Here is a 25,899-nt window from a genome sequence, read left to right as displayed (position 1 = left end):
CAGCTTCTGTATCAATGCTGTATAAAGCAGCCTGAGAAAAGCCTCTGGGCACGGTGAACTGCTTAAGTGAGTCTGTTTTTCCCTCGCCATTTTTCTGTGTCAGCAGCTGTGGTAAGTTTTTGGACACGGGGGCCCCTTCCAGTCTCTAAGGAGTTCTAGATGTAAACGTTCTACTTTGCCCTTCCCCCTTGCTTTGATTTTCTCCTGCTTTCGATGCCTCTGTGGAATGCTGCTGCTGCTTGAGAATCTCTTCTCTTTCCTTCCCTGTCCATTGCTCTGTGATCATCTGGATTTAAATACTGTACCTGCTCTCTGTGCTGTTTCCGCCCCTCTCTCACTTGTTATTGTCGTGCTTAATTTTGCCCCTTTCATGCCATACCAGTTGGTGGTTTTTTGTGCGGAGCCTGATTGAGATTGGGGTGTGTGTGTTGCTTTACATGCATCTGGAGCAGCTGTTCCAAATGGTAAATGGCCACTGTGCATATGCACACTTGCCATGGTCTCAGAGGACAGTGCCACCGGATTTGTTCTAGATGTGGACCTCTTGGGTGCCTCTAGGCTGTCCCTATTTTGGGGGAGGGACTCAAGAGCATTCAGGAAATGTAGGTTTGTGCAATTAAAGTGGATTAAAATACTCTGCCTCCCTAGCACAGGTGTGGGGAACCTACAGCCCTCCAGATGTTGCTGAACAACGACTCCCATCAGCCCCAGCAAGAGTGGCCAGTTGGAGTTCAGAAACATTTGGAAGGCCAAAGGGTCCTTAGACATGCCCGAGCATGACAAATCCACTTTAAAAAAAACGATTAAAAGGAAGACATGTAAGCACCCTGCAAGCAAATTAGGACAAATGCTCAGTCAATGGGTCATCTGAAAGTAGTCCTTGACCTGTTGGCCTGAGGGATGACAGGCAGGCATTTCTCCTGTGCACCTCTGCCTCCCTCTGGCAAACAATCTGGGGAATTGCAAGGCGAGGGAGCAACCAAAGAAGACACTGTGCACTGAAAGGCCCATGTGAGTCAGCTGATACTCCTTCTTGACCCCTGTGAATGGAGACTTACCTTGGCTAAGCCAAAGAATGTTCTCTGCATTTGCCTTGGCACATCTGTTTCCTGTGTGGATTGATTCAGGGATACACTCTTGAATCGCCTATCAAGAAATCACTCTGCCACTCTGTCTTCATATCTAGCATGTATCCACATTTTTAATTTCTCTTGTGTTCCTTTTATTTCCTGCTGCTACTGCTGCTGCTGCTTCTCCTTCTCCTCCCATTGACTTCCTTCTTCCTGTATTTCCCTGCCTCCCCTTTTCCTCCTCTTGACATATGTTCGGCTTCAGCCAACATCCTATTTTCCCTAAAAGGACAAGCATCTGAGGGCTGATCTGTGATGAAATCAAGTGGCAGAATCCTCCTTACATTGTGCCCTTGTCAGGTGGGGGAGGTGCTCAAAAAGAATCCCTGCATTTAGAATGCAATTCTAGACCAGAATAGGCTTGATGGACTAGTTTTCTCCAGACCTCTTTTTAATTTCTGTTTTGAATGGGGGTGTTAAGAAATGCCACTCCTTCCCCCCCCCAACACCCCCTAAAAAGTTTACCATGTGATTTTGCTGAAAATGTAGTAGCTCAACTTTCAGCATCTCCCATTCTTGATCACTCTTAACACATACTTACCCCATAGGTCTAGTTACAGGTAGGTAGCCGTGTTGGTCTGACGTAGTCGAAACAAAATAAAAAATAAAAAATTCCTTCCAGTAGCACCTTAGAGACCAACTAAGTTTGTCATTGGTATGAGCTTTCATGTGCATGCACGAAATGCACGTATCTGAAGAAGTGTGCATGCACACGAAAGCACATACCAATGACAAACTTAAGGTGCTACAGTTTATTTTGTTTTGATTACCCCATAGGGTTCAGTGAGAATTTTAACCTGGAGGCATGCATTAACCTGGAGGCATGCATTCCCTTGATTCTTTTTAAGGATGCATAAGTGAAAATCTAGAATGGAAGGTCAGCAGTTGCATGGGAGAGATTGCCGTGTTTGAAACTCCCACATGAGCTGTGCACCCAGAGCTTAAGGAGCCACATTGGTTTAAGTGTGCATGAATAGACCTACAAACCAGCAGGAAACTTTCATTAAGGGAGAGACATGCAAGAGAGCCAGTGTGGCATATTGGTTAGCATGTTGGACTAGGACCTGGGGGACCAGGGTTCAAATCCCCACTCGGCCATGAAGGTGACTGCTTTGCAGCCTTAAAGGTGGGATAGAAATGCAATAAAAGCAAATAAATTAAGGACACATAGAGTTCTGACTGCTGCATCTCCAAAGCAAAGTATTGACAGAAGAAGGGAAAAGATCAGAGAAGGTGCCATGAGGACTGCCTGACTATAATTGCACTAATTTAGCATTGCAAGCAGATGGTAGGCAGGAGAGGAGTCATCTGTGTACCTTTACTGAACTGGGCAGGGAGGGTCATACCCTAAAAATGAGACATTCACATGTATAAAACAAACCCAGGCCCTTACCTTCTCACATGGATCATTGTAAATGTGTTGCTAGGTACGTCTCCAGCACTTCCTTTAGCATATTACTGATAACGATACAGTACATTGTAGAGGCTGGGAAGCAGATGATTGCAAAGTTAAGAACCCTCTGTTACTGCATTATTGGAAAGTTCACCAAACAGTACACCCGTGTTAAGCAAAATTGCTTGCTTTGTGAATATAATGAAATTGGCACAGAACACCTTAGTATTGTGTTGTGTGGCTGTTCCATGTTTCTCTGCCTCTAAACAATTTTATTCTTGTCTGAAAATGGTAAACCAGTGTGGCGGAATTTAAGCCTGGGTGACCTTTTTCTGAATCCCTGCTCTGCTGCTGTTTTGCGGCCTTTGATGCTTTTTCAAAGCCTCAGTTGTCTCATCTGTGAAATGGAGTTGGGGTAGTTTGCCTTGTAGGTCTGTAATGAACAGTAACCCATAAGAAGGGTGCGAAACTTAGATGATAGCTCAATTATTATTATTTTTAAAAAAATCTTGGTCAGGTTATTAGAAAAACAGGTGGCGTTTGAACAGGCTTTTAGGAAAACATTCAGGTTTTACATATTTACCTTCTGCCCCCGCCTCCTTCACATCCCTTGCTATATGTTTGCCTACCTCCTTTGGAGATACTGACCAAATTGAATGTAGATTCTAAGGTTGGATGTAGAGTGGCAATGATGGTCACAGATTTAACGACCAAGAGAAAGGCGTGCATTCGGAGATTTTAGGTTGTATCCAAGTACGTTCTACTAAGAACAGACCCATTGAAATTGATAGTATAAGTTAGTAATGTCCATTAATTTCAGTGGATCTACTGTACTCTGAGTAAGATGGATGTTACATATAACCCTTTGGAAGAAGAAGAACCTAAATGGAACAGAGATGCAAGCACATAAGCAAAATGGAAACTTCAGAATGATTCCAGCTTTGGCCCAGCTTCTGTGATAAAAGCTGCTCTAATATATAATCTGAAGTTGGCAACAGGCAGCCCATATAACAAAACCGGCATACCAACATGTGGCACATGGCCCACTCCTTCGCTTCATCACACTAACCAATATGGAACAAGGGAGTGTGTCAAGAGTGTGTTACTGACATTCCCTGCATCCTTCCCTGCTCCCATCAATCTCTAAGGTTTTGGCAGGTTGTGTGTGTGTATGTGAGTGTGTGTGTGTTCATTTTCCTGGTTACAGGATCTGTCCATATGTTTGCAGGGAGAAATGGTGTCACATGACCCAAGAGGAGCGAGACGATAGTCTGCGGTTTAATGAGAATATCACCTTCGGACAGTTGGGGTAAGCAAGAATGAAACTGGCCTGCTCCTGCAAAAGAGCTTCTGTTTGTTTGCCTTTCTCCCAAAGGAGTTCAGAGCAGCAAACAACAGATGATAAAAGCTTTTACTACTTACTATGCTTAAAATAAAAATGTAAATCACAATAATGATCACAATAGATGATCTTTAGAAATCTATACTGCATGATGCATGAGAGAGAGAGAATTTTGTATAACATATCAATTACATTTATTTATATCCAGTAATTTGCAACCTCTTCACCTGAGAGTCCTAGGGCAGGATTTATAGAAAACTTCAAAGCATAATTAGCAGTCATGGAAAACTCTATCATACAAACAAGGAAGCAGCAAAACAAACCACAAGCCTAATGTCGGGATGGTGGGGGGAGGATATCGGGATGGTGGGGGGAGGCAGGGAAGGAGCCATGCAGCTTTTGCGGGGGGGGGGGGGACAGCACACCCCCACAGCTGCTTTTCGCTTGTGATGGCCTTACCTGCATGCAAAGTGTGCATGAAGGGGGCTTCAGTAGTGTTGTTGTTGTTGTTGTTGTTTAATCAGTTTTGAAGGGAATAGGCAGCTTATGCCCAAGGAAACTTAGTAGACACATAGGAAGCTGCTTCATACAAAGTCGAGCTATTTGTCCATCAAGTCTCTGATTGGCAGCAGCAGCTCTGCAGGGGCCTCAGAGAGAGAGTCTTTTCCATCACCTTCTGTGACCTGAACTTTGTAACTGGAAATACTGCCAGGAATTGCAACAGGGACTTTCTGTGGACAAAGCACGTGTCCTAACAAAAGGCCATACCCCTTTCTCCCCCCCCCCCAATTTTCTCTCCCTGCTGCAGTACTTTCACTCACAACATGTTGGCTTTTGGGCTGAACAAGAAGCTTTGCAACGACTTCTTAAAGAAGCAGGCAGTGATTGGCAACCTGGATGAAGGTAGGATCATGGGTGTGAGGTTGCTGGTGGGGTTCCTTCTGCAAGGATCGCCTCCCAGGGGTCAAATGGGTGGTGGTGGAAGAAAATGAGGGCAACTCCAACTTCAGGTCACTTGCTCTGCCTTAGACATAGATTCTTTGCAAAACAGAAATAGGCTATAGACATCACCCCAAAACATCATTTTGCAAATAACACAGAAATGAACTCTAAATTTGTGCTACATTTCCAGAAGTAGGTTTTACGTTGTGTGAAAGCTAAAATATAATGCGGAAATTAACAAACAAGGGAAATGCTGGGGAAATGGAATAAGCTGCCTTGTGAATGCCACCTGAATCACACCTTCATTGTTATTTGCTTCAGTTGCACATGGGTCTTAAACCCACAAGGAAAATGAAGAGTGTATGTTTCTTGGGGATGCTCTGCAAAAAGATGTTTGCATATACCGTAGTTGTTTGTCTTTTATATTTTGATTATATGCCATGCTAATTTTGCACACATGTACATGTGTGATATCTGCGTGTGTATATTGCATAATTTGTTTCTCTTACTTACAGAGCAGTACAAGCTGCTTAGCGATCACATCGAACAAATGGCTGCAGAATAGCACCGCGACCTGCTTCCTGCATTCAGGAACTAATAAAGAGGAAGCCAGTGGGGATGCAAGGGTAGAAAAAAGCCTGTCTCTGAGACTACCTGCAACATAAAAGATGGGCTTTTCAAAAAAGCAAAAACTATACCCAACTGACTCTGCGTTAAACCTGCATGATCGTCTTCTAACCACGTAGAGCTGCGTCGCGCAGCCCGTTATAGACGTAGGAGCTCAGCAATCAAAGCTGCCCGCCCTCTTCTGCTGCCACCTCCCCATATGCCTTTTCCACCCGGACTGTGACTGAATGGAGACTTCTGGGGGGAATCTTCTGGGTATGAGGCAGAGTGCAATTCAGCATGGGAGAGTCTAGCGTGTTCGTAAAAGAGGAAGGCTGAGCTGTTGGGATAGCCTCTCCTCTCTCTGCTTTCTGCTGCTGAATTTTTTCTTTTAGCATCAAAGGTTTGCAGAGCATAGAAAATAGGTGTGTGCGTGTGCAAGGGATGCAGGAAGGGGTGGGTGGAAGGGAAGATAGGCACCCTAGTTCCAATTATTACTCTAGAAGACCCCTAAAGTGAATACCAGGAGTTCTGTAGGCCGGGAGGCCAGATGCAAATCTTCCTGATGGGGGTTATATTTAAGAAGATGGGCAGGAAATGGGTGGTTGGGTCAGTGATTCTGTGTTAGGCTGGAACAGAAGGCCTAGATCCCCACCACCACCACCACCACCTTTACAGTTCTTACAAGTTCTTTCCTGCAGTATCTTTTGATGCAGGTTGCTCTCATCCAGCAAGTAATGTTTTGCTAGGTGTTTTCTGTTTCCCTGGTAGCTGCTCCATCTGAAAGCAATTGATGGGGGTGCCCACTACTTTCAAATGGTCTGATAGATCTGCTTTCCTGAACGGTCAAGGGGAGGGAACATCCTGGTGTATGCAGCAGCATATCTGGCTGGGCTTTGAGCATGAGCCTTTTGGAGTCTAGGTGTGATCAAAGCGAAGCCCACAGCAGGGAGATGCCAAGCCAATGCAGACTCTCTCCAGCTGCTCAAGTTTTTGTTAAATGAAAGTTTGTCAGCACAGGTGGTAAATCTTCATGATAGCAAGCCTCTTCAGCTTCTGATTTTGAGAAGATCACTCAGAGCCAGCTGTTGCAGCGTTTATGGAACTCCAACAACCTGTTCGCCGTTTTTTAAAGCAACACCAACCATGAGTCAATGTCTTTGTGTGATTCTTGCCAGTGATGTGGTCTTGGGAGTTGTGATTCTGTATCTCACCAAACTATCCGGGTTGCAACGATTGTTCAGAGGATTCAGCGAGTTGCATTTTCAGTACTTGACCAACATTCACAAGGTTGCTTTGACACCAGTTTGTGGTGTTGAATGAGCCCAGATGTGGCTAGGTTGTGTGGACATGCCATCAGATGCACTCTTCCGATGTTTTCCAAGAGTCAGCTATGGGCACTGGTGCACCAAAGTGTAAGAATCCTGAACTAACAGTAGCTTATTATTCCGTGGTAAATCTGTTGTTTCTATATGACTACTGAGGTGCAGCCACACCATTCACTTGTAAACCATTTCTGCTCTTTTGGCTTGCAGTGAAGAAGTTTGGGAGTTGTAGGTCTATTGAGAGAGTTTAGTCTTTTCTGTTAATAGACTTCTACCACCTTTTACAGGACTACAGTCCTGTATTGGTTTGCGTTTCTGGTGTCAATACATCCTCGGTTGCCTTGTTGAAAATTGCAGTGCATTGCTTCAGTGTTTTCCAGCAGCTAAAAGTCACGTAACTAAACTTCTGCAGATTTGGTTTTCAAGTCCCTGCAGTTTCCTTTGAGTCCAGGAGAGGGTGCCAGGGAGCAGTTTTTGGGATAGATTTCTTTTTCGAGTTTCGTTTTGTTTCATTCTTTGCCATTTGCTTGATTCTGGTTAGTAGGTGTGATTGAATCAATGAGCTTTGATTAGCCAAAGTGAGTTTCTGCAAAGAAAAATGAAAACCGATATAGGGATCTTGCCCCACCGCATTGCCAGTGGTTCTGAAGCAAAACTGCTTGTCACACCTTGAAGTTATGAGAGAAGCAGCTTCTCAACATTTCTCCCCATTGTGCTGTTGTTGAAGGCACATAAGCACCTTTCCAGGATAAGCACCAGCCATTCTATATTTGACAAAGAAGGGGAAATCCCTTCGTCCCCATCTCAGGACCTTTAAGAGAACTTGTCCGGAACTTCTCTCTAGAAAAGCCATTATACAAGAGAATAAGATTAATGCTGCCTCAGGGAGCCACCTTTTTTTTCTGTTGCAAAGCAAAGTTTATTTAATTCTCACATCTTAGCTGGTCATATTTTTGCATAACATGCAGCCCTTTTGGGTTGAGTGAGCTTTAAAATGACTGGGTGTCCTCAGACCCTTAATGTGTTCTAGAGTCAGGTGCAAATATTTTATCTGAGCCACGGCATCTCTCCACTTCAGGTTATGAGACTCTCAAGTCTATCCCTGCCAGCCTTCTGTGGGACTACAACTCCCAACAGCCCCAGCCAGTATTGCCAACGGTCAGAGATGTTGGGCGTTGTAGTCCAGCAATATGCAGAGGGGTAAGGGGGAGGTTGGGTTGGCCTTAGACCAGGGACATCTGAGTTCGAATTCCCACTCAAAGCTTATTGGGTGGGTTATTTGGTCTCACTGGGAGGCCACCCCATCATTTCAAGCCACTCTGGGAATTTCCAAGACATGGCAGAGTTGACATTTGGGGAGGGGAGGTGGTACCCTCTGAAAGAGGCTCAGTTTGGCCTAGGAACTATCACTTGCTAACCACCAGAGTGTGCCATGACTCTTTGTGCCATGTGAAAGTAACTGCCAGTAGTTCTTTTTAAATGTCATCTCCTAAGTCAAGGTTAGCCTACATGGCTTACCCTGATATTTTGGACTTAAGCACTCATCATCCTCTACCATTGGCCATGTTCCCTGGGGCTGATGGGAGTTGTAGTCCCATGCTGGCTACCCTTGATGGAACCTTAAAGGGCAGGGCAGATAACAGAACTTCTAGAATGCCATATTAAATGTAGCTGTATAACCACTCCGTGTGTACCTTTCTTAACACTGCAGTTTATTATGTCTGCAATGTTTTCGTTCCTATCAAACATGAGATTTAAAAGATTTGACATCCAAAAAAGGAAAATATACTATTTTCTTCCTTTTGGATTGTGGTGTTTTCTAACTCGCAACATTGAAAAGAAGAAAGCATTGTTTGGCAGAGAGGACAAAATTTTCTGTGGTCCACCTCCTGCCTCTTTTGCTGCCATCCGGCCCATGATGCAACCAACATTTTTGGGTTCCAAACAAGACTTTTGATGCCAGTGCCTAATGGGTTGGACTATGCTTTGACCCTGCACTTGCTATATCTCAGATGGGCTTTCTCTAATGCAATAGTATTTGAAGGCATCCAGTAAGTGATACATGACCTAAATTTAGCAAATACCACATTATCACATTCCAACTGCATTCAATCATTTTGCCATATCATCCTAAGTAACTTTGGTGTGTTTTTTTATATAAAAAGTAGGCTTCAAAGCTAAAAATGCACCTTGAGTTTAGGCTCTGTATAATGGGTAGCCAACATGATGCCTTGCTAATGTTGGACTCCACATCTCATCCACGTCAGCTGTCACCACGGCAAGTGGTCCAGAATGATGGGAGTTGCAGCCCAACACCTGCAGGGCTCCTCAGTGGCTACGTCTGCCACATCTTAGTTTTTGAATGTATTGATCCAGTGAGTAAAGACTCCCGCATCTGGAAGGGCCTTTGCTGACTTGAATGTCCACAATGCCTGCGGTGAGGCTGTTTCCTTCTCCTCCTCCTTTTGCTTGTTAAAAAGTTTTCCTCCGTTTTGCCTATGGTGAAAAGTTGGTGTGGATCTTCTACCACAAGCTGGCTTCTGATTGGTGGATACAGTTGAAAGCATTCAAGAAGCGTGTTGAGCAATAACATTCCAGGTGTGGCTGCCCGTTTCTTCACCCTGGTTGCTTCCCAATGAGCAAAACCCCGCAGTAGTGTAATTGTCTCCCTTTGCGGATAGGACAAGTGAGAATCGACTCTCTTGGACAATCGGCCTGTGTTTTACGGTGGCTTTTGCCTGGGTTTCCTCCTGACTCCTAAATGGACATTAAGGCCACATTGAGGGAAACACTATTCATCTGTCCACCTAGTGAAGACTGCAGAACCATGGTAATCTTTTTCTATGCATATCGTCATGTGGCGTTTATACTTCAATCCTTCAGGGCTCTTGTACAAAAGTGCTACTGTGAATCTTAGACCCACCCACATTATGCTGTTGAATTTGGACTCTGTGGATGTAGGGGAGAGAAGCACTGAGCTAAATGGAAACTGGAACCACAACCTTTGTTCCAAGGTGTGAAAGCTGTGTATATGAAGCTGGGGTGTTTTCTTCATGGACCTCCAGATTAGAGATGATAGCTGAGTCAAAATAGCTTTGGCTGTTATGGAAGTGAAGGAATAGGGCTCGAGGGTTTCCCCCCCCCTTGTACTTCCAGTGAGAAGTGATTTTATTGTGTGGAATTGAAAGAGGGACATCTCAGCTACAACAGACCTGTTGTCCTTTTCCCGCTGCTGAAGTTTCGTTAATAATGTGTAACTCCAAGGGGGGTGTCTTTCCTCTCTTTGTATGTCTCTTGCCTTGTCAGCTCCCACCCCTGAGTACAGCTCTGATTCTCATCCAACACTAGAAATATCTAGCTGTGTAGGCTCTTTTTGTTAAGCGATCTCTAGAAGCCTCATATAATATCAGTGTAAACAGACCATTTCAGTGTCTCATTTCCATATATCTAATTGTGAGATTCATTGGGAGTTCAAAGTTCTGTATTTGACTTGTTTGACATATATATAGATACATATATATATATGTTGAGATATATTCACCCAAGTTCTCTTGTTTTGTATACAAAGTGCTGCCATGTTCTGATGTGTTGGGTGCAACTGTTGTACTGACTGACATGTTGTACTGCGATTGTGCAATTTAGTATCCTTTGTGGAATACTGTTGTTTTTAAACTCATGTACTGAAAGCATTTCAAGTCCTGGTTATGAATGGATTGGGGAAGTGAAATAAAACTCTCTTTTTTGTTAACCCCTACACTGAATTCTGTCTTTTTCATAATCAGCACATGCATTGTATTCCAGATCTATTTTGGCTTGCTGGGAAAGGAGGAATAGGTCAATTTTACTTCTCTCTGTCTTTCATTTCTTCAGTCTTGAATTCAGTTTACACCATTCCTGTCTTCTGTTTGCATTTTTTTATTTAAAAAAACCACACAAAAAATTGTATGCATTTTCATGTCTGTTTCTCCCAATAAACACATTTCTTTACACGGTTTTACCTAATCTGCACATTTCCCCAAGCAATTCCCTCTTGTGTAATGCTGCTTTGTACGCTATCTCTGCTAGTGTATGCATTTCCCCATAATATACCGTACATACTTTTTCTTTTTTGCGGGAGAACTGCATCATAAAATTCAAAGATGTGTGTTTCAAAGGACAGTTGTGTTTTGCTGTGCATTTTGGTTTGGGAAATGTGAAGCAGGTAAGTTCACATTAAAATATGAACAATTGGATTTCTCTTCAATCTCTTTAAGAATCTCATTTTTTGTAGAAAAGGGGTGTGTGTTTTATTATGACTTAATTGCGGGTGGCATTAGTACCTTCTACAGGAGCTGTATCTAGCTGAGTGCTTACACCACACTAGCCAAAATCACACACACACCCTGATTTTGTTTGGACCCTGCAACTCCCATCAGCACCAACCAACGTGACCAATCTGCTGCAAATCACCCAGAGATCTACCACCCTGATCTAATTTCTGCCCTAAAGGTAAAGGGACCCCTGACCATTAGGTCCAGTCACGGACAACTCTGGGGCTGCGGCGCTCATCTCATTTTACTGGCTGAGGGAGCCGGCATACCATGACCTAATTGACATCATAAGCAGGTGGGAGTGGCCACTGAACAAGAAAGGATCTAGGAGAAGAGGTGCCAAATCACCATTGGTTCAACAGATGCAATTGAGTTACCAGGATTGCTCTGTCAAACCTTTCCCTGCATTCTATCAAGTTGGAACAACTGCTAACAGAGACAGTAAAATAAATTTTTTAGTCATTTTTAAAATAAACAGTTGGCAATGTTTGAAATGGGAATCGTAATTTAGGCATTGTACACCTCTTTATTTAGTGCTATTTTCCCCAGCCCAGAGTACTTCCAGATGGAGAGTGCAAAAAGATCACAGAGATATTGCAAGTAAGTAAATGGAAATAGGTGGTTTGTTAAGTTTGTTTTTACTTACTTGATTTTCTAGGGAAAGAGTAAATCCAGATTAAATTTTGGGGGAGGGGAGAGTGGGCTGGCATTTTCATGCCAATTTTCAGTGGCATTTTGGTAGTATGGTTTTAGATTGCAGGGATTGCTAAACTACAACAACGACATGAGAAGCACCCAACACACATTAAATAGCTGTCTGGAAGCATCCTAAGAAAGCCTTAAAGACATTGGATCCCACCCCAAAATAGTGATAATCTGGAAACAATCACATACTGGCAAATTAATGTGTAATTAACAATAATTTGGCACTCTTGTGCAAAAGCCTATTTCCCCCCTGCTCTGGAAAAAAATCTTTTTGTGATAAGGAAAGTGATGCAGAATTGAACTGAAAAGTATGGACTCACCCTTTGCTGCAATATCCTCCAAACTCTGCAAATAAGCCAGAATGAATACTCAATAAACAGGCAAATAACAGTTGCTGGAAGCCACGGGAGGGGAGAGTGTTCTTGTGGTTGGGTCCTGCCTGTGGTTTTCCCACGGGCATGTGGTTGGCCACTGTGAGAACAGGATGCTGGACTAGATGGGCCATAGGGCCCTTCTTACATTCAACCCCAGGAATCGCAGCCGCTTCCCTTTTGTATGGAAGAAGCCACACCTGGCTTTGGTTACCATGGATGCCCTTGTCTGTATACACTCTGGCCAGCCAGGCTTATCCAGTCCACAACTCCTTTCTCCACAGGGAATAAATATGGGAGAGAAACTAACACCTAACTTGGTGAAGAATGAGCCTGAGTTGAGAATGCCACTTCACTTGGCCTGCCTCCTCCTCTGTCTCTGCTTGCTTCACCTCCCTCACTGCTCCATGCCTCAAATTATCGGGGGTGTTCCTGTTTTGTCAGGCCCACCAAGGAAATGTGGGACCGAAGAATTCTTCAATATTGAGACAGGCCAGTGTGGCTCTTGTGCCCAGAAACAGATGCAGAGCCCTGACGGTGAGTGCGAAATGGATGCAATAATAGAAGTTGCAGGGAGCAGGGTGGCAGTGGAAAGAATCCCCGTAACTAAGAAGCCAAGCAAGAGGAAGATTAAGATTTTTTTAAAAATAGCTTTGAACTGCAAGCACTTGATGTACAGTATCAGGATTTTAAGGAAGAAAGTAAGAAACCTTAAAGAAATAAATGCAAGGTTTTTGAGTGTTCCTCCTCATTCTAGGCTTGGAGTGCGTTTGTGTAGCTGAACTGAATGGGACAAATGAGCAGCCATCGCCTCTCAACTGCCGTGGCTGTGTAAGAACACATTCCTTCACCATTCCTTTTTTCTCATATGCAGGCAGGCTCTTTGGATGTTGACCCCCCTCTCCCCCCCACCCCTTCCTCTCCTTCAGAGTAACCTGCCACCCAACACACTCTGGGAATCCATGTTCCTTGACAACAGTTTCCTGAGTTGCAACGTAAGTGGGGTTGGTTTTTTGTTTTGCTCTACTTCCTCCTCCTCGCATTGCCAATTTATGCTATTTTGTGGCTTTGGTTGAGTACCCTGGGAATGTCCCCAGAACAAAGAACACTCTCCCCTACTCCCTCCCACAAGCTTCTGGGCAGGATCAGAGCTCTGCTGCCTTCTCACAATGCCTCTGCACTCACTAGCCAGATCGCATGAAGCTGTTATAAAGCAGGTCAGGCTGTCTGTCTGTTTAGCCTGGAAGCAATCTAGCCAGTGTAGAGCAGTGGTTAGAGCAGGCATCCCCAAACTGCGGCCCTCCAGATCTTTTGGCCTACAACTCCCATGATCCCAAGCTAACAGCACCAGTGGTCAGGAATGATGGGAATTGTAGTGCAAAACATCTGGAGGGCTGAAGTTTGGGGATGCCGGGGTTAGAGAGTCAGACTAGGATCTGGGAGATCAGGGTTCAAATCCCCGCTCCGACTGGCCCACTGGGTGACCTTGGGCCAGTCACCAATTTGCCGCCTAAACCTAGCTTACAGAATTATGAGGACTGGAGAGGATGGGAGAATAATGTATGCCACCTTGAGCTACTTATAGGAAAGGCAGGTTATAAAATGTAATGGAAGGGTTTTCTGGCAGATAAAATATTTTCCCTTTTCTGCCAGCTGATCCTTTGAACGGATGATGCTGAGGACTGTACCCTGAGTTGAAGGGGACTTTTCAGCCGGGCCAAAAACACTCATCGAGGGTACAAAGTCTGGGCTTTTTAAAAAATAATAAAGAAATAGGTTTATAGCAGTTAAAAAGCTTGGAAGCTGGAACTACCCAGTGACATCACCACCTGTTCTCATCACATGCCCACATCACAAGAGAGCAAATAAAACACACAGAGGTCCCGTTGGTAAATAAAGAAGGGTTCTTTGCTTACAGTTTCTTCATACTGTACTAACAAGGATGGCTTTGGAGTCTAAGCTGCCTGGGAACTAGTCCTCATGGCTGCTTTTTGCAGGAGAGAAAGTGGGTGGAGTTTAACAGTTATCTGTTAGTCTCAGCCATGACCTCTACTGACTGGAGGCAGGCAAGGCAGGGCCTGTAGGGAGTGTGGCCTACAAAGACTCCTGAGGCCTGGATTTGGGTCTCAGGTTCCACACTCCCTGCTTTCCATTCTCTGTTGGCGACCCCACAACTGACACACGTCATCTTCCGCAAGCTGCTGTCCCAGCTGTCGTGTGCATACAGTACTGTGAGATTCCTCCTGCATCTGACATCTGCGTTAATGTTTAATGCCAAACAGAAAGACCCGGGAGGCCTTGCAAAGGCCTTTTCTCTGGATTTAGGTGCTCCTCTATCTCCAGCTCTCCTTCAATCTTGCACAGGAAAGTCTTCACCTTTTTTCAGTTTTACTTTTCTCTAGAACACCTGCAATGTGACAGCCTGCCAAATTCTCACAAACATGGTCATTTTGGAAGCCTTCTCTTTACAAAACCGGGCCTATGATCTCTATATGAAGACCAAGTGAGTATCCATCAATCTTGGTGCAAGGAGGTATTTATACCCCACTCGTAATATATTGCGTGTGTGGCTTTTATTTATTTTTTTTTAAGTAAACTGCATATCTGGAGGGCCTGATCCACATAGGGAGTTGGCACGTGGGGCCTTAATCCCACCCCTTCTGTGCTGCAGTCTCGGTCTGGAGGAGCCCCATGGCTGGTGATTTTGTGGGACCTTCTTTCCTAATGCAAATATACCGTACCAGCTGTAAGGCTATACAGTCGTACCTCAGAAGTCGAACAGAATCCATTCCATTCGACTTCCAAAATATTTGAGTTCCAAAGTGCGGCTTCTGATTGGCTGCAGGAAGCTCTTGCAGTCAATCGGAAGCCATGGAAGCTCCATCGGACGTTCAGCTTCCGAAAGAACATTCAAAACCCGGAACACTCACTTCTGGTTTTCGATCGTTCAGGAGCCGAAATGTTCAACTCCCAAGGCATTCGGGAGCCGAGACATAGCTGTCAAATTTTTCCGTTTCTCGCGAGGAAGCCTATTCAGCATAAGGGAATTTCCCTTAAAAAGGGGGAGAACTTGACAGCTATGAGCTGAGGTACGACTGTAGTGTTTGAAATGTCATCACATTTAGTCTGACCTTAAAAGTTTCTATTCATATGAGAGCATTGCTGCTTCTCAGATAAATCCTTACTGCATTTTCTTCTCAGAAGCCAAGATCTTCCGAAGCTGTGGTACGATAGTCTTGGAGGAACTTCCCCTAGGATGGTTTTTGGGAAGACTTCGAAGGCAAGTCCAAGCAGGCACAAACACTGGCATTTGCAGTGTGTGTGTGTGTGTGTGTGTGTGTGAGAGAGAGAGAGAGAGAGAGAGAAAGAGAAAATAAATTAAGGTTGTGTACACATTACAGTAACACATGGGGTAACTAGAGTGACAAGAGAAAACATGGCTTAGTTTAAAGGGCCTGGATGGAAGAATTGTTGGGGGATTAATTGCCGCTAAAGCTCAGCTCTGCAACCTGTTCTCAACTCTGGGACTCAGCAATAGTAAACTGGAAGCAATATGGGGTGTCTCTAAGCATGTGCAGAGTGCCATTGACTTCTGAACAACTTCAGCCCATTTCCAAGCACCCAAGATTATGACTCAAACATTCCAGGATGATGTGTGTTACCTCAGGCAAGCTTGAGGTCTTACTCTCATTGTAGATATTAACTACAGTATTGTTGTCCAGCCTGCTGCCAGTCATTATTAGCTTTTTTTTTAAAATTGAGCTGAATAGACTGCAGGACTGTCTTTGCAGAAGGGCCTTTTTAAGATGTACAGAAGCTGGCTGAGAACATTGGCCTCCGGTTACTGTATTTCCCCTCATCTCTACAGATTGACTTTAAGGTCATAAAGTACAATGTGCTTGGAAAGTTCTTAGGCTGGGAAGATGTGAGAGGAGCGACATTGCAAGTGAGTCAGTTTCTTTCTGTTCTCGGTAACATTGCTGTTTTTGCTGCAGTTCCAATGGAATGTCAGCTTAGAAGAGAGGTTGGAGAAAAAGATTATATAGCCACCCCCACTGTTTATCCCTCAGCTACTGTTATTCATTAGTAGAGTGCCCTGAAACTGGAGGTTCCATATAACCACCATGCCCAGCAGCCACTGATAGACCTCTTACCCTCTTCCTCTTCCTTCCCCCTTTCATCAATGTCTCTAACCCTGCTTGAAAGAGGTCTAAGCCAACGGCCACCTTCACATCTTGGCCAGCAAGTTCCCTGGGGCAGCTCCTCAGCAACTAACCTCCTTGCACAGGATGGTTCTGAGAATAAAATGATACTGTGTGTATTCTCTGACCTCCTTGAAGGAAGCACTGGATAATATAATTTACTATACTGTAGGTCTCAGCTTATCTGAGTGCAGCATAGTTTAACATGTGTAATTAGCAGGATTTGCATGTTTGTTTCATGGGCATTCGGGAATAAAAAGTAGGAAATGATGGCTGTGTGCAATTTCTGCCTCTTCTTTTTCCATCCCCTTAGCTCTGCCCAGACAGACAGAATGTCCTGGATGCTGCCTTTGTGTTTGGAACATCATACAGCCAGTCTGTAAGTATTGGCTTTAGTGGAAGGCAGCTTCCCCCCTCTAAGATCCCAGAGGGTGGCTAACCCTTTTCAGCCTGAGGTTTGCATTGCCCCATTGGAACCTCTCTGGAGGCTGAATGCCAGCACAGTGGAACCTCGGTTTACAACTACCTCTGTTTATGAACGCCTCCATTTACGAACGCCGCGGACCCGGAAGTGTTTACATCTGGGTTCCGCAGCGTCGGATGCGCAGCTCACGCATGCGCAGAAGCGTGCCTTAGGGGAGCGAATGCCTCCGTTTACGAACGCCTCCGTGGAACGGATTGCGTTTGTAAACCGAGGTTCCACTGTAGTGGGTGTGGCCCCCACCAGGACTGGCCCACCCATGAGGCAAGGTAAAGCGACTGCCTTGAGCACTTGAGACACTTTTTAGACATGCATCATTTCGCGACACAGTAATTCAGTTTTGCTAGCAAACCGGAGATTAAACTAATCCCTTTCCAGCCCTGGGAGAAGTGCGGGAAGCGTTGGTGCAACACATCAACTCATTGCAATCGACACACTAACACACACTTTGGAAAGCCCTGGGCACCTTTTCAGCCCAATGGCTTCATTCCACTCTGGAAAGCATTTCAAGGGCCAGGTACCAGTGGTGGGAGGAGTCAGAGGCAAAAGTGGGCAGGGCAACAGATGATGTAAATATTATCTTTGTACAGTAGGCTAGTTTCAACAGCCACACACCTCTCTGTCCTCCATCCAGACAAATAAGGGACATGATCAGAATTCAAGGACACATTTTAGCCACGCAAAAATACTAAAGGAGGGTGTGACGAAGGGCCTGGGGCAGGGTGTGTGGCCCAGGAAAGTTCTGAGGGCCGGAGAGAGAAGCCTGGCCCCAGGGCCTGAGATTCCCTACCCTTGGCAAAGATAGGTTTAACACTATTCTGCAATATGGGAGAAAAATGGCATCTTAACATAAGGATATGAGTGGGTGATAAAACTGGCATCTGTTGCAGCCTTGAGCCATTGCTGTAATAATTCATTTGAATCAGAGTCTGTGCAAAGTGTTTTTACAACACTCATCTCACTTATGTATATGTTATGGGAGAGAACCCTGACTGTTGTGGCATCCCCTCTCCTTAAAGCTAAATCACACCCTTTTCAGTAAAGATGACTGATGTGTATAGAACTGCAGGCTTAATTCATTTTTGCATGGGGCGGCTCGTGTTCTAATCTATGTTGTTCTCTTTTTAACTGAGTAAATAAGGACAACTCAAAAGAGGAAATGGATTCAATCCCTGCAGACTCTTTTTTTTTGCACAGTGAAGAGATATGTGGTAGTATCTAATAATTCTCCATTGTTATAGTGCACCCTCGACGTCTCAGCCCTACTGCAAGGTGTCCCTGAACCTGTCTTTTATGAGATATTCTTACAGTTTGAGGATGAAGGACATGTCCGACTGTGGCCAGTCCCTGTAGAGAATCCAGCAATACTTACAAACAACCAAGGTGAGCCTTTCCTTGGCTGTGTACACACACCATACATTTAGAGCACATTTCAAGCACTCAGCTTCCTCCCAATAATCCTGGGAATTGTAGCTTGCCCATCATAGAGTGGCTGTTCCCAGCACCCTTAAGAAACTAGAGTTCCCAGGATTCTTTGAAGGACGATGTTTCAGGAGGTTAGGGATGGGGTTAGAGAGGAACTTTGGGTATTATCACCCATACAAGCCTTTAGCCTCTCCATCATCTCTCTCTCCTCAGTCTCTTCCCCCCTTCTCTTCCCTTAGCCTTTGTGCTCCTGACTTTTGGATGCATAACTAATTTCTTTAGTTCGTTTACCCCACTTTTCCAAATTGCGGAAAGTTTTTAGCGCCGTCTTTATGACCTTTAGTGACCTTTTCGAACACACATCCTCTGGCAATGTATTTGCTGCAGGCTGTACATAAGAGTGATGAAGCATTGCATGCAGGTGAGCGAGTAGGATGGTGGAGGAGGAGGAGGAATGAAGTGCTCTCCCGCTCTGTGAAAGCAAGCTGGCTGCCAAATGAGGGAAAGACCCCTTTTCTGTACCCATTACACAGGGCAGAACCCCAAAAGACTAGTAAACAGTTGTGCAGGCTAGTAACACTTTGTGGGGTTGTTTACAAGACTGATACTTGATGCATACCTTGCAGCCGCAGCTTTTCAACACCCACTCACCAAAGTTGAATCCAGTAACATTACAACAGTTTTCCCTAAAGCCATGACTGTATACATGCTACCATCACACAACATTAGCCACCAATCCATGTTGATCCTTTATTTATCCTGTTGGTTGTTATGAAATACTGAGTTTAGATTATGTTCCCCTCGCCCCAAAAGAACCTCCCCCCAACTTTAATCCAAATTGGGGAAAATAACAACCTAGCTGCATCCTAAGCTGGCAATGTGTACACATCCTATTTGGCTTAACATTTGCAAACTGCCACAGTGGTAGCTAATCTTTTCTTCGGGCTAAGGGCCTCATTGACTCATGGTCAGCTCTTCATGGTGAAGTGGGTATGGCAGAGCTGGAAATGTGTAATGTTAGAAGGCCGATGGCCCATCTAGTGCAGCATCTTGTTTTCACTGTGGCCAGCCAGATGCCTATGGGAAATCCTCAAGCAGGATCCAAGCACGTGAACACTGTCCCGTTGTGTGATCTCCAGCAACTGGTATTTGGAAGCATTACTGCTTCCAGCTATGGAGGAAGAGCATAAACATAATGATAAGTAGCCTAGCCATCAATAGCCCTACTCTCCATGAATGTGTGCAAACCACTTTTAAAGCCAGCTAAGCTGTTGGCCATGACTGTCTCCTGTGGGAGCCATTTCCCTATTTCAACTATGTGTTGGCTTAATGCTTTCTTTCATTACAAAGAATACATAGAATTGACTATTCAGTATACAGTGTACTGCATCATATAATACATAGAAGACAATATACAGTGCATCTTTGTCAGATGCCGTGTTTCATTATTTTCCTCTCAATGGCACAAAGGACTGAGTCTTCAGCATATAAAGGGTTTTGCTCTCCCCCTCCCCCACCCCCAATGATTTTTCCAGCATCCTACCTCCGAAGATTCTTTCTGGTTGACGGGCTCTCTGGCAGAAAAGTAAACCTGACAAATGTCCCAGCAACTGTTACATTTGCAGCAGAATTGATCCTCAGGTAATAGTAGTAGTAGTAGTAGTAGTGGTGGTGGTAGTAGTAGTAGTAGTAGTAGTAAAGCGTAGGCGTATGCTGCAATTGCGGGTGCGGGGGGGGGCAGGGATTTGGAGAATGAGTATTCCTGCAGTTAGTTCAATAATCAAATCTCCTAGCCATTTTAATCTTCATTGAAGGTCTTGTCTTGATGGGTAGGTTAATCAGGAAATTGTGTGGATTTTAACTGCTGCAAAAATTCCTGATTCTTGCATTAAAATAGAGGGGAATAAGCAGTTAGTTTTGGCATATCTGGGACAAACAAGGCTTATGTCTTGGCTAAATGTAACAAGCACGTTTGTTTGCTTGCTTGCTTGCTTGCTTGCTTGTTTAGATGTGTGCGTGGTCATTATCAGGGAGAGTTTAACCCTTTCCACTCTGCTGTAGTCCTGATGATTACCTTTCCTTTGAGGAAATCCTGTCTTTGGAGGACATAGCCCACTGGCTCCCAAGAGTTTCCCTTGAAATGCAATCAGCTGCTTCAGAGAGATTATTTTTGTTGGCACCCAGGTGGGGTGGGGAGTTTGTGTTAAATTTCCCCTCCCCACTACCCCCAGCCTCAAGGATGCTATTTACATAGCAAGAAACATGCAGATCAGCTGCATTTACGCAATTAATTTGACTTCTCATATCGCTCTGAGGCAGAGGTGGGGAAATCAGGTCCGCCCCCCCCCCCACACAGGCAAAATGCAGCCCTACAGGCATCCTCACTGGACCTCCTTTACGCCTTCCTCTACTGATAATTACAAGGGGAGGCGGATTGGGACAAGAGGGTGGAGTTGCACCCTGGGGAAAGGCCAGGAGGTCTGGGAGGTGCTGATCTGGATGTTTGGGGGGGAGCAGGTTGTCTGGAGAGAGTCCCACCTCAGCGTCATAGGATGCCTCTAATGTGGGGGCTGAGTTGCCTGGCGTGACTCCAACACTGCCTGTCATCAAGGAAGCGTTCCCCACCACCCAGGAGGCGCCTGAGACCAGATTGGATAGGGAGCCAGCTGTGACATCTCTGCTTTCATCACCAAGGACATGGTGATGACTGTGCTGGCCCAAGCACACACAACCTTCGTACAGGAGTGCCTGCTTGCTTGCCCAGCCCCATGCAACTCTGCAAATGATTGTGCCCACTCCACTCTTCAGAAAGGAAGCTCAGGGGAGTGTGTCAACTGCTGGGACAAATCTTATGCCTAGCTATGTACTCCACAACTCTGCTGTGAACTTCTGAACCAATCTATTTGGGGGCATTGTGGTGGCTGTTGCAATAAAGCCTTGGCAATAATTGAGCTGACAGTCTGCATACCACATCCACGAATGGGAGCCAGGACAATACCTCTTGCTTTGTTTTGATGGACAGTCAAGGTGTAAGTGTCTGAGAGTACTGACTTTTGCCACACCTACCGCTAGCAAGGGGGCCTTGGAAGGCTGCCGATGAGAGAGGGAATGGGGCCTTCATCAGAACATAGGAAGCTGCTTGCTGAGTCAGACCCACTGCTCCATCTATCTCCGTATTGTCTACACTGACTGGCAGCAGTCCTGCAGTGTTTCAGGCAGACAGTCTTTCCCTGCCTGGATATGGTAGGGATTGAACCTGGGACCTTCTGCATGCAAAGCAGATGCTCTGCCCCTGAGCTATGGCCCTTTGGGCTGGATAAGCTCCCCCACCCCTGCTGCCCTAAGGCATCTGTGCTGGACCCACCAGCACCCTCCAATTCTGCACTTTTTAAGTACGTTGACCTTGGCTCCCTTCTGCCCAATTAGCACCTTTTTCCTCTGCTGCAACTCGTTTTCTCTGCAGAGACAGAGCGATTCATCACTCCTTCCTCTAATTGCTGGCTTTGTCCTCCGGTTAACCTTCTTTCCCCTCTTCCTTTCTCCTGGCTTACACAGTGTATACCTGCCAACCGGGACTCCTGGAGGAGACAACCCCCCTTTCCTGCTGACAGTGAAATATGCAACGCGGAGCAGCACCGGAGTCGCTCAGGCAAGGGGGGCAGGGGGGCTCAAGTTTTCCCCTTCACCCACAGCTGCTCTTCCAGGAGGGAGAGAAATACATGTGTGCGCCAGCAGCTGAAACAATAAGCTGGCTCCACTCCCCACCCCCTTCCATTTCCCCCTTCCCTCCAGCAGCTGTTGCTTCAGCAGGTGTTAATTAGAACCAGGTTTGTGCTGGAAGATTGTCAGGCCTGAAAGCAAAGGCGCCCACCTGCCTGGATGCTGGCCTGCTCCTCCCCCTGCAAGGAATCTGCCTCTGCCAGTCAGATGAGAAGTCACCCAGGAGACAGGCAGCACCAATGGAGGCAGGCTGGCTAAGCAAGGCCATGTCTGCCGTAGTAGCTCAGCAGTAGACCAGCTGCTTTGCATGCAGAAGGTCCCAGGTTCAATCCCTGGGATCTTCAGTTTGGGGCAGGGAAAGCTGGCAGGTGATGGGAAAGACTGTTCTCTGCCCAGGACCCCAAAGAGCCACTTCATAGTAGATTAAGAGTGTGCAGGTGATAATGTTTTAAAAGAGGGTTAGACAAATTTGTGGAGGATAAATAAGACTTAATGGATACTAGCTGTGATGGCCATGTTCTGCCTTCACAGTTAGAGGCAGCATGAGACTCACAAGTGGGGGGAGAGCTGTTGCCTTCAGATACTGCTTGTGGGCTTCCCACAGGCACTTGGTTGGTTACTGTGAGAACAGGAGGCTGGACTATCCCCCAGAGCACTTCTTATGTCTTCTTGTGATCCTAATGGGCAAGCTAAGATCAGATCCACACTGGGGAGGCCCACAATTACTCCAGAGGATAACTCTTAACTCCTCCTCCCTGCCTGAGACCCTACCAGTCAACGTAGACAAAACTGAGCTACATGGACCAGTGGTGTGACTCAGTATAAAACAACTTCCTATAGTCCGAACTAAAGTTGATTGGGAGTCATGTGCAACAAACCTGCTTCCTCCAAAATGTCAGGCTTCGTGCAATAAGGAGTGTGAGGGGAAATGCACTCGCAAGTGTGGGATAACACTTGCTTTGATGCCATCCAACCCCCTGCAACAAAATTAGAATGAATGGTCATAAAAAGCCAATGTTGTCTAATCTCCCTGCAGAAAAAAATCAGAATGCATTCCAGTAAACTGGTTGTCTGAAAGCACCATCAGACCCAAAACCTTTAAGCTTCATCCATCATGCAGTTCTCTGTCCCTTGAGTCTCCCTCCTTCCCTTGCCTGCCTGCCCGTCTTCAATCAGTGCTCTCACTCCTTTTTGCACCCTCTGCTGTTCCCCTACAACTCAAGTTGGTTATGCACAGCACAGGAGGATTCCCTTTGCTACTTGGCTTCGACTCTGCAGTCTCATTGATTTACTTGGTGTGATGGGTTTTCAGCAAGAGGAGAGAAATGCTGTCTCTGACAGTGTGGTTTGCTGAACAAGGGGAAACACTGACGGACAAAGTTACTGAGAAATGAGCCCGCCATTATTTCTGTTAACGTAGCATGCCAGGGATGCTGTTGCTTGCATATGCAGAAGAGAAAAATCCTGTATAAATATACTAATGCTGAGTGTGGATACTTCCCTAGCCAAAATGGCACCATTCATGCTCAAGCCAGAGGTATTAGCAGGCTTAGAAGAACTTTAAGCTTGTTGGGGTGGTGGGGGAGAGGGAGGAATGCTTAAGAGGGATGACCCCAAAAAGTTAACAGTCCAATGAAAAACTGGGCACGCTCCGGGGACATGGAATTGTGATTGGCTGTTGGGGGCAAGGGGAAAGAAAACTGGGATGGGGAAATGGAATGGAGTATCCAGGGCAAGGGCCTTGCTGGCTGGAACCCTGAACAGTAGCACTCCACACAGTTCTCACATGCATGTTGCAAAAAGAAAAATGCATGCAGAATCAGACAGGTTGCTTAATAACATTTCTAAATGGGTTACAAGAACTTCCAGGGTTTCAAGAGTGTGAAGATCCCAAAGCAATTCAGATTATGCCTTCTGTCAGCTTACCCAAACTTTGCACAATGTTTTCCAAAGCTTCTGACAATAATGACGTCAGCCTGTAGCTAACTGATTTCTTCCTATTATTACTTCTCTGTTGTGCTATTTCTTTTCAGGTGTCATTTTCAGTATCTTATATTCAGGATCCTGGAACGGCTCAGCAAGCTACAGATGTGAGTAACTCTCATGGCAGGATTCCAGAACGGTAGCTGTCTTTAGTCTTTAAGACTCTCTTCCTGGGTTTGGTATGCAGACTCATAGTTTAGGGTGGCTTAAGCTTTCATGGGCCCACAGACAGACTAGTGAAAATAACATACAAAAATTGCATTATATTAGGAAAAAGTGCTTAGCAAAAATGTGTATATTTGGAGAAATTCACACTAAAATGGTGGTGCATTTTATTGAGCACTTAAAAAAAGAAAGAATTTGCAAACAAATGTGGATAGGATAACTGAAGAATGGAAAAATAAGAGACAGAAAAAACCCAAAACAATACTGGTTCACTCATCCCTATGGATGACACACCTGCTTCTGTCCTCCATCCCTGCCCTCTCTCTTGACAGATTGCATTTGGAGCCCTGGGATTCCTTGCAATCATCTATGCCTTGCTGGAGACCAGCACTTGGACCCGGCGATCTCGACTTCCAAACATAAGCTTCATGGTAAGTTTTCCTTCTGGGTGAGCTGCTGGAAATTCTTGCAGTCCCAAGAATGGTGTGTTGCTCGATTTCCTCTTCCTTTGTTGGGCAGACATGGCAGGTATTTTTCTGCCTGTTTAAACTTTGCTAGCAGAAACCTGGCTACAGATGATAGTGCAGGTTCCATTTTGCTCCATTTGCAGTGCAGTCTCTCCCTTCAATATTTTCTTCTCTCTTGGAAAAAAAAAATATTTTCCTGCAGGTCATAGTGAAATTCTTTGCCAACTTCAGCGGATCTCTAGCAAATGTCTTTTTCATGGTCAGCCTTGGAATTGGCATTTATTGGCTCATAGTTTTCAAGGTAAGTTTCCTGTGTTCTTTCCAGCCAAATAAGGAATAGCCAGTGTACTTGAAACATAGGAGGCTACCTTTTAAAGAGTCAGACTACTGGTCCACATGGGCATAGCTGCCCCCTCCCCCAGCAAAAATCCTGGCTATGCCTATGCTGGTCCATCTAGCGGCTCAATACTATCAAGATTGGCTTTCAGCAGTTCCCCAGTCTCTCCCAGCCTTACAGGCGATGGCAGGGATTGGTCTGGGGGCCTTTTGGTATGCAAAGCATGCACTTTGCCACTGAATTTGGTTCTCAGTTTGTGCCCCTAATGAGGTTGCAGGTTCTGTGTTGGAACAGCCTTTACTTAATTACAAAGCGATAATGAGTTCTAAGCTCTGAAGAATTGTCAGTACGTAAAGGCCTTTTCTGTTCCATCCTCATTTCCAGTCCTTCTCCCCAGGGTCAGCAATTTTCTGCAGTTGAGAGGACACTTCCCACTGCTGGGAGCCAAATAGAGACCAACTTTATCATCTACGTGTTGTCTGCTCTTGTGTTAAAGGTAAGAACATTGGGAGAGCTGGATGTTTGAGATGTCTCTGGCATTGCATCTCACAGAGAAATGTCAAAGTTTTAAAAGATGGCATATGTAACCACAACGAAAAACACTGACGGGAAAGGTTGTTTGGGCTGCCCTAACCTGGATGGAAATATCATGCTGCTCTGTAATTCAAGGGACTTGAAGAACATCAGATGCTTTAGCAAGACTGAGACAGACTGGCACAGCTCCCTGGAGAGCATGTCTAGGCTGTAGACCTTATTTAGTTCAACTGGCATCACTTTCCTCCAAGTGGTCCTGGGAATTGTACCTCTGTGAGTCTTTTGCTAGCAGGTAAAAATTGATAGGTTTCAAAAGAAAACAAACCTTAGGTGCTGGGTAACAGCAGTTTTTAATTACCCCAGCCTCTTAATTGAGGCTGCTGTTGTTTTCATTCTGCCACTGCTGCTTATTTATAGAATGGTCGAGTTGGAAGGGACCCCAAGAGTCATCTAGTCCTGCA

At 45.3% G+C, this 25,899-nt stretch overlaps 2 protein-coding genes and 1 long non-coding RNA gene across 6 annotated transcripts in view; 2 read left to right on the top strand and 1 right to left on the bottom strand.

The window, feature by feature from the left end:
- Window positions 1–10,492, top strand: part of KIAA0513 (KIAA0513 ortholog) — a 58,914-nt gene extending 48,422 nt beyond the window's left edge. For 2 of the 3 annotated variants that reach the window (XM_060276050.2, XM_060276051.2), the window contains exons 10-12: window positions 3,752–3,832; window positions 4,674–4,768; window positions 5,323–8,571. In XM_060276050.2, coding sequence (XP_060132033.1) covers window positions 3,752–3,832; window positions 4,674–4,768; window positions 5,323–5,372 — 226 coding nt within the window. In that variant the 3' untranslated portion in view covers window positions 5,373–8,571. Of the gene's footprint in view, window positions 1–3,751; window positions 3,833–4,673; window positions 4,769–5,322 lie in introns of all 3 variants that reach the window. The other variant, XM_035119005.3, reaches the window with a different exon arrangement.
- Window positions 1–12,505, bottom strand: part of LOC148685306 (uncharacterized) — a 14,610-nt gene extending 2,105 nt beyond the window's left edge. Inside the window, exons 1-2 of the long non-coding RNA XR_015950527.1 lie at window positions 12,074–12,505; window positions 2,524–2,616 (exon numbers count right to left, since the gene is read on the bottom strand). This is a non-coding gene — a long non-coding RNA (uncharacterized LOC148685306). The remainder of the gene's footprint in view (window positions 1–2,523; window positions 2,617–12,073) is intronic.
- Window positions 12,356–25,899, top strand: part of LOC118087972 (meckelin-like) — a 26,886-nt gene continuing 13,342 nt past the window's right edge. The window contains exons 1-14 of one of the 2 annotated variants that reach the window (XM_060276049.2): window positions 12,356–12,661; window positions 12,882–12,955; window positions 13,054–13,119; window positions 14,527–14,627; window positions 15,326–15,404; window positions 15,993–16,070; window positions 16,640–16,705; window positions 18,049–18,190; window positions 19,768–19,873; window positions 21,788–21,881; window positions 23,986–24,042; window positions 24,433–24,531; window positions 24,770–24,868; window positions 25,302–25,400. In XM_060276049.2, the coding sequence (XP_060132032.2) occupies window positions 12,418–12,661; window positions 12,882–12,955; window positions 13,054–13,119; window positions 14,527–14,627; window positions 15,326–15,404; window positions 15,993–16,070; window positions 16,640–16,705; window positions 18,049–18,190; window positions 19,768–19,873; window positions 21,788–21,881; window positions 23,986–24,042; window positions 24,433–24,531; window positions 24,770–24,868; window positions 25,302–25,400 (1,404 nt within the window). In that variant the 5' untranslated portion in view covers window positions 12,356–12,417. Of the gene's footprint in view, window positions 12,662–12,881; window positions 12,956–13,053; window positions 13,120–14,510; window positions 14,628–15,325; window positions 15,405–15,992; window positions 16,071–16,639; window positions 16,706–18,048; window positions 18,191–19,767; window positions 19,874–21,787; window positions 21,882–23,985; window positions 24,043–24,432; window positions 24,532–24,769; window positions 24,869–25,301; window positions 25,401–25,899 lie in introns of those variants that run through there. The other variant, XM_035121081.3, reaches the window with a different exon arrangement.

Source organism: Zootoca vivipara, chromosome 6, assembly GCF_965207765.1.
Source record: "Zootoca vivipara chromosome 6, rZooViv2.hap1.1, whole genome shotgun sequence".
Classification (NCBI taxonomy): Eukaryota; Metazoa; Chordata; class Lepidosauria; order Squamata; family Lacertidae; genus Zootoca; species Zootoca vivipara.
The sequence above is the reverse complement of the archived record's forward strand: the minus strand, read 5'-3'. Positions and strand labels throughout refer to the sequence as shown.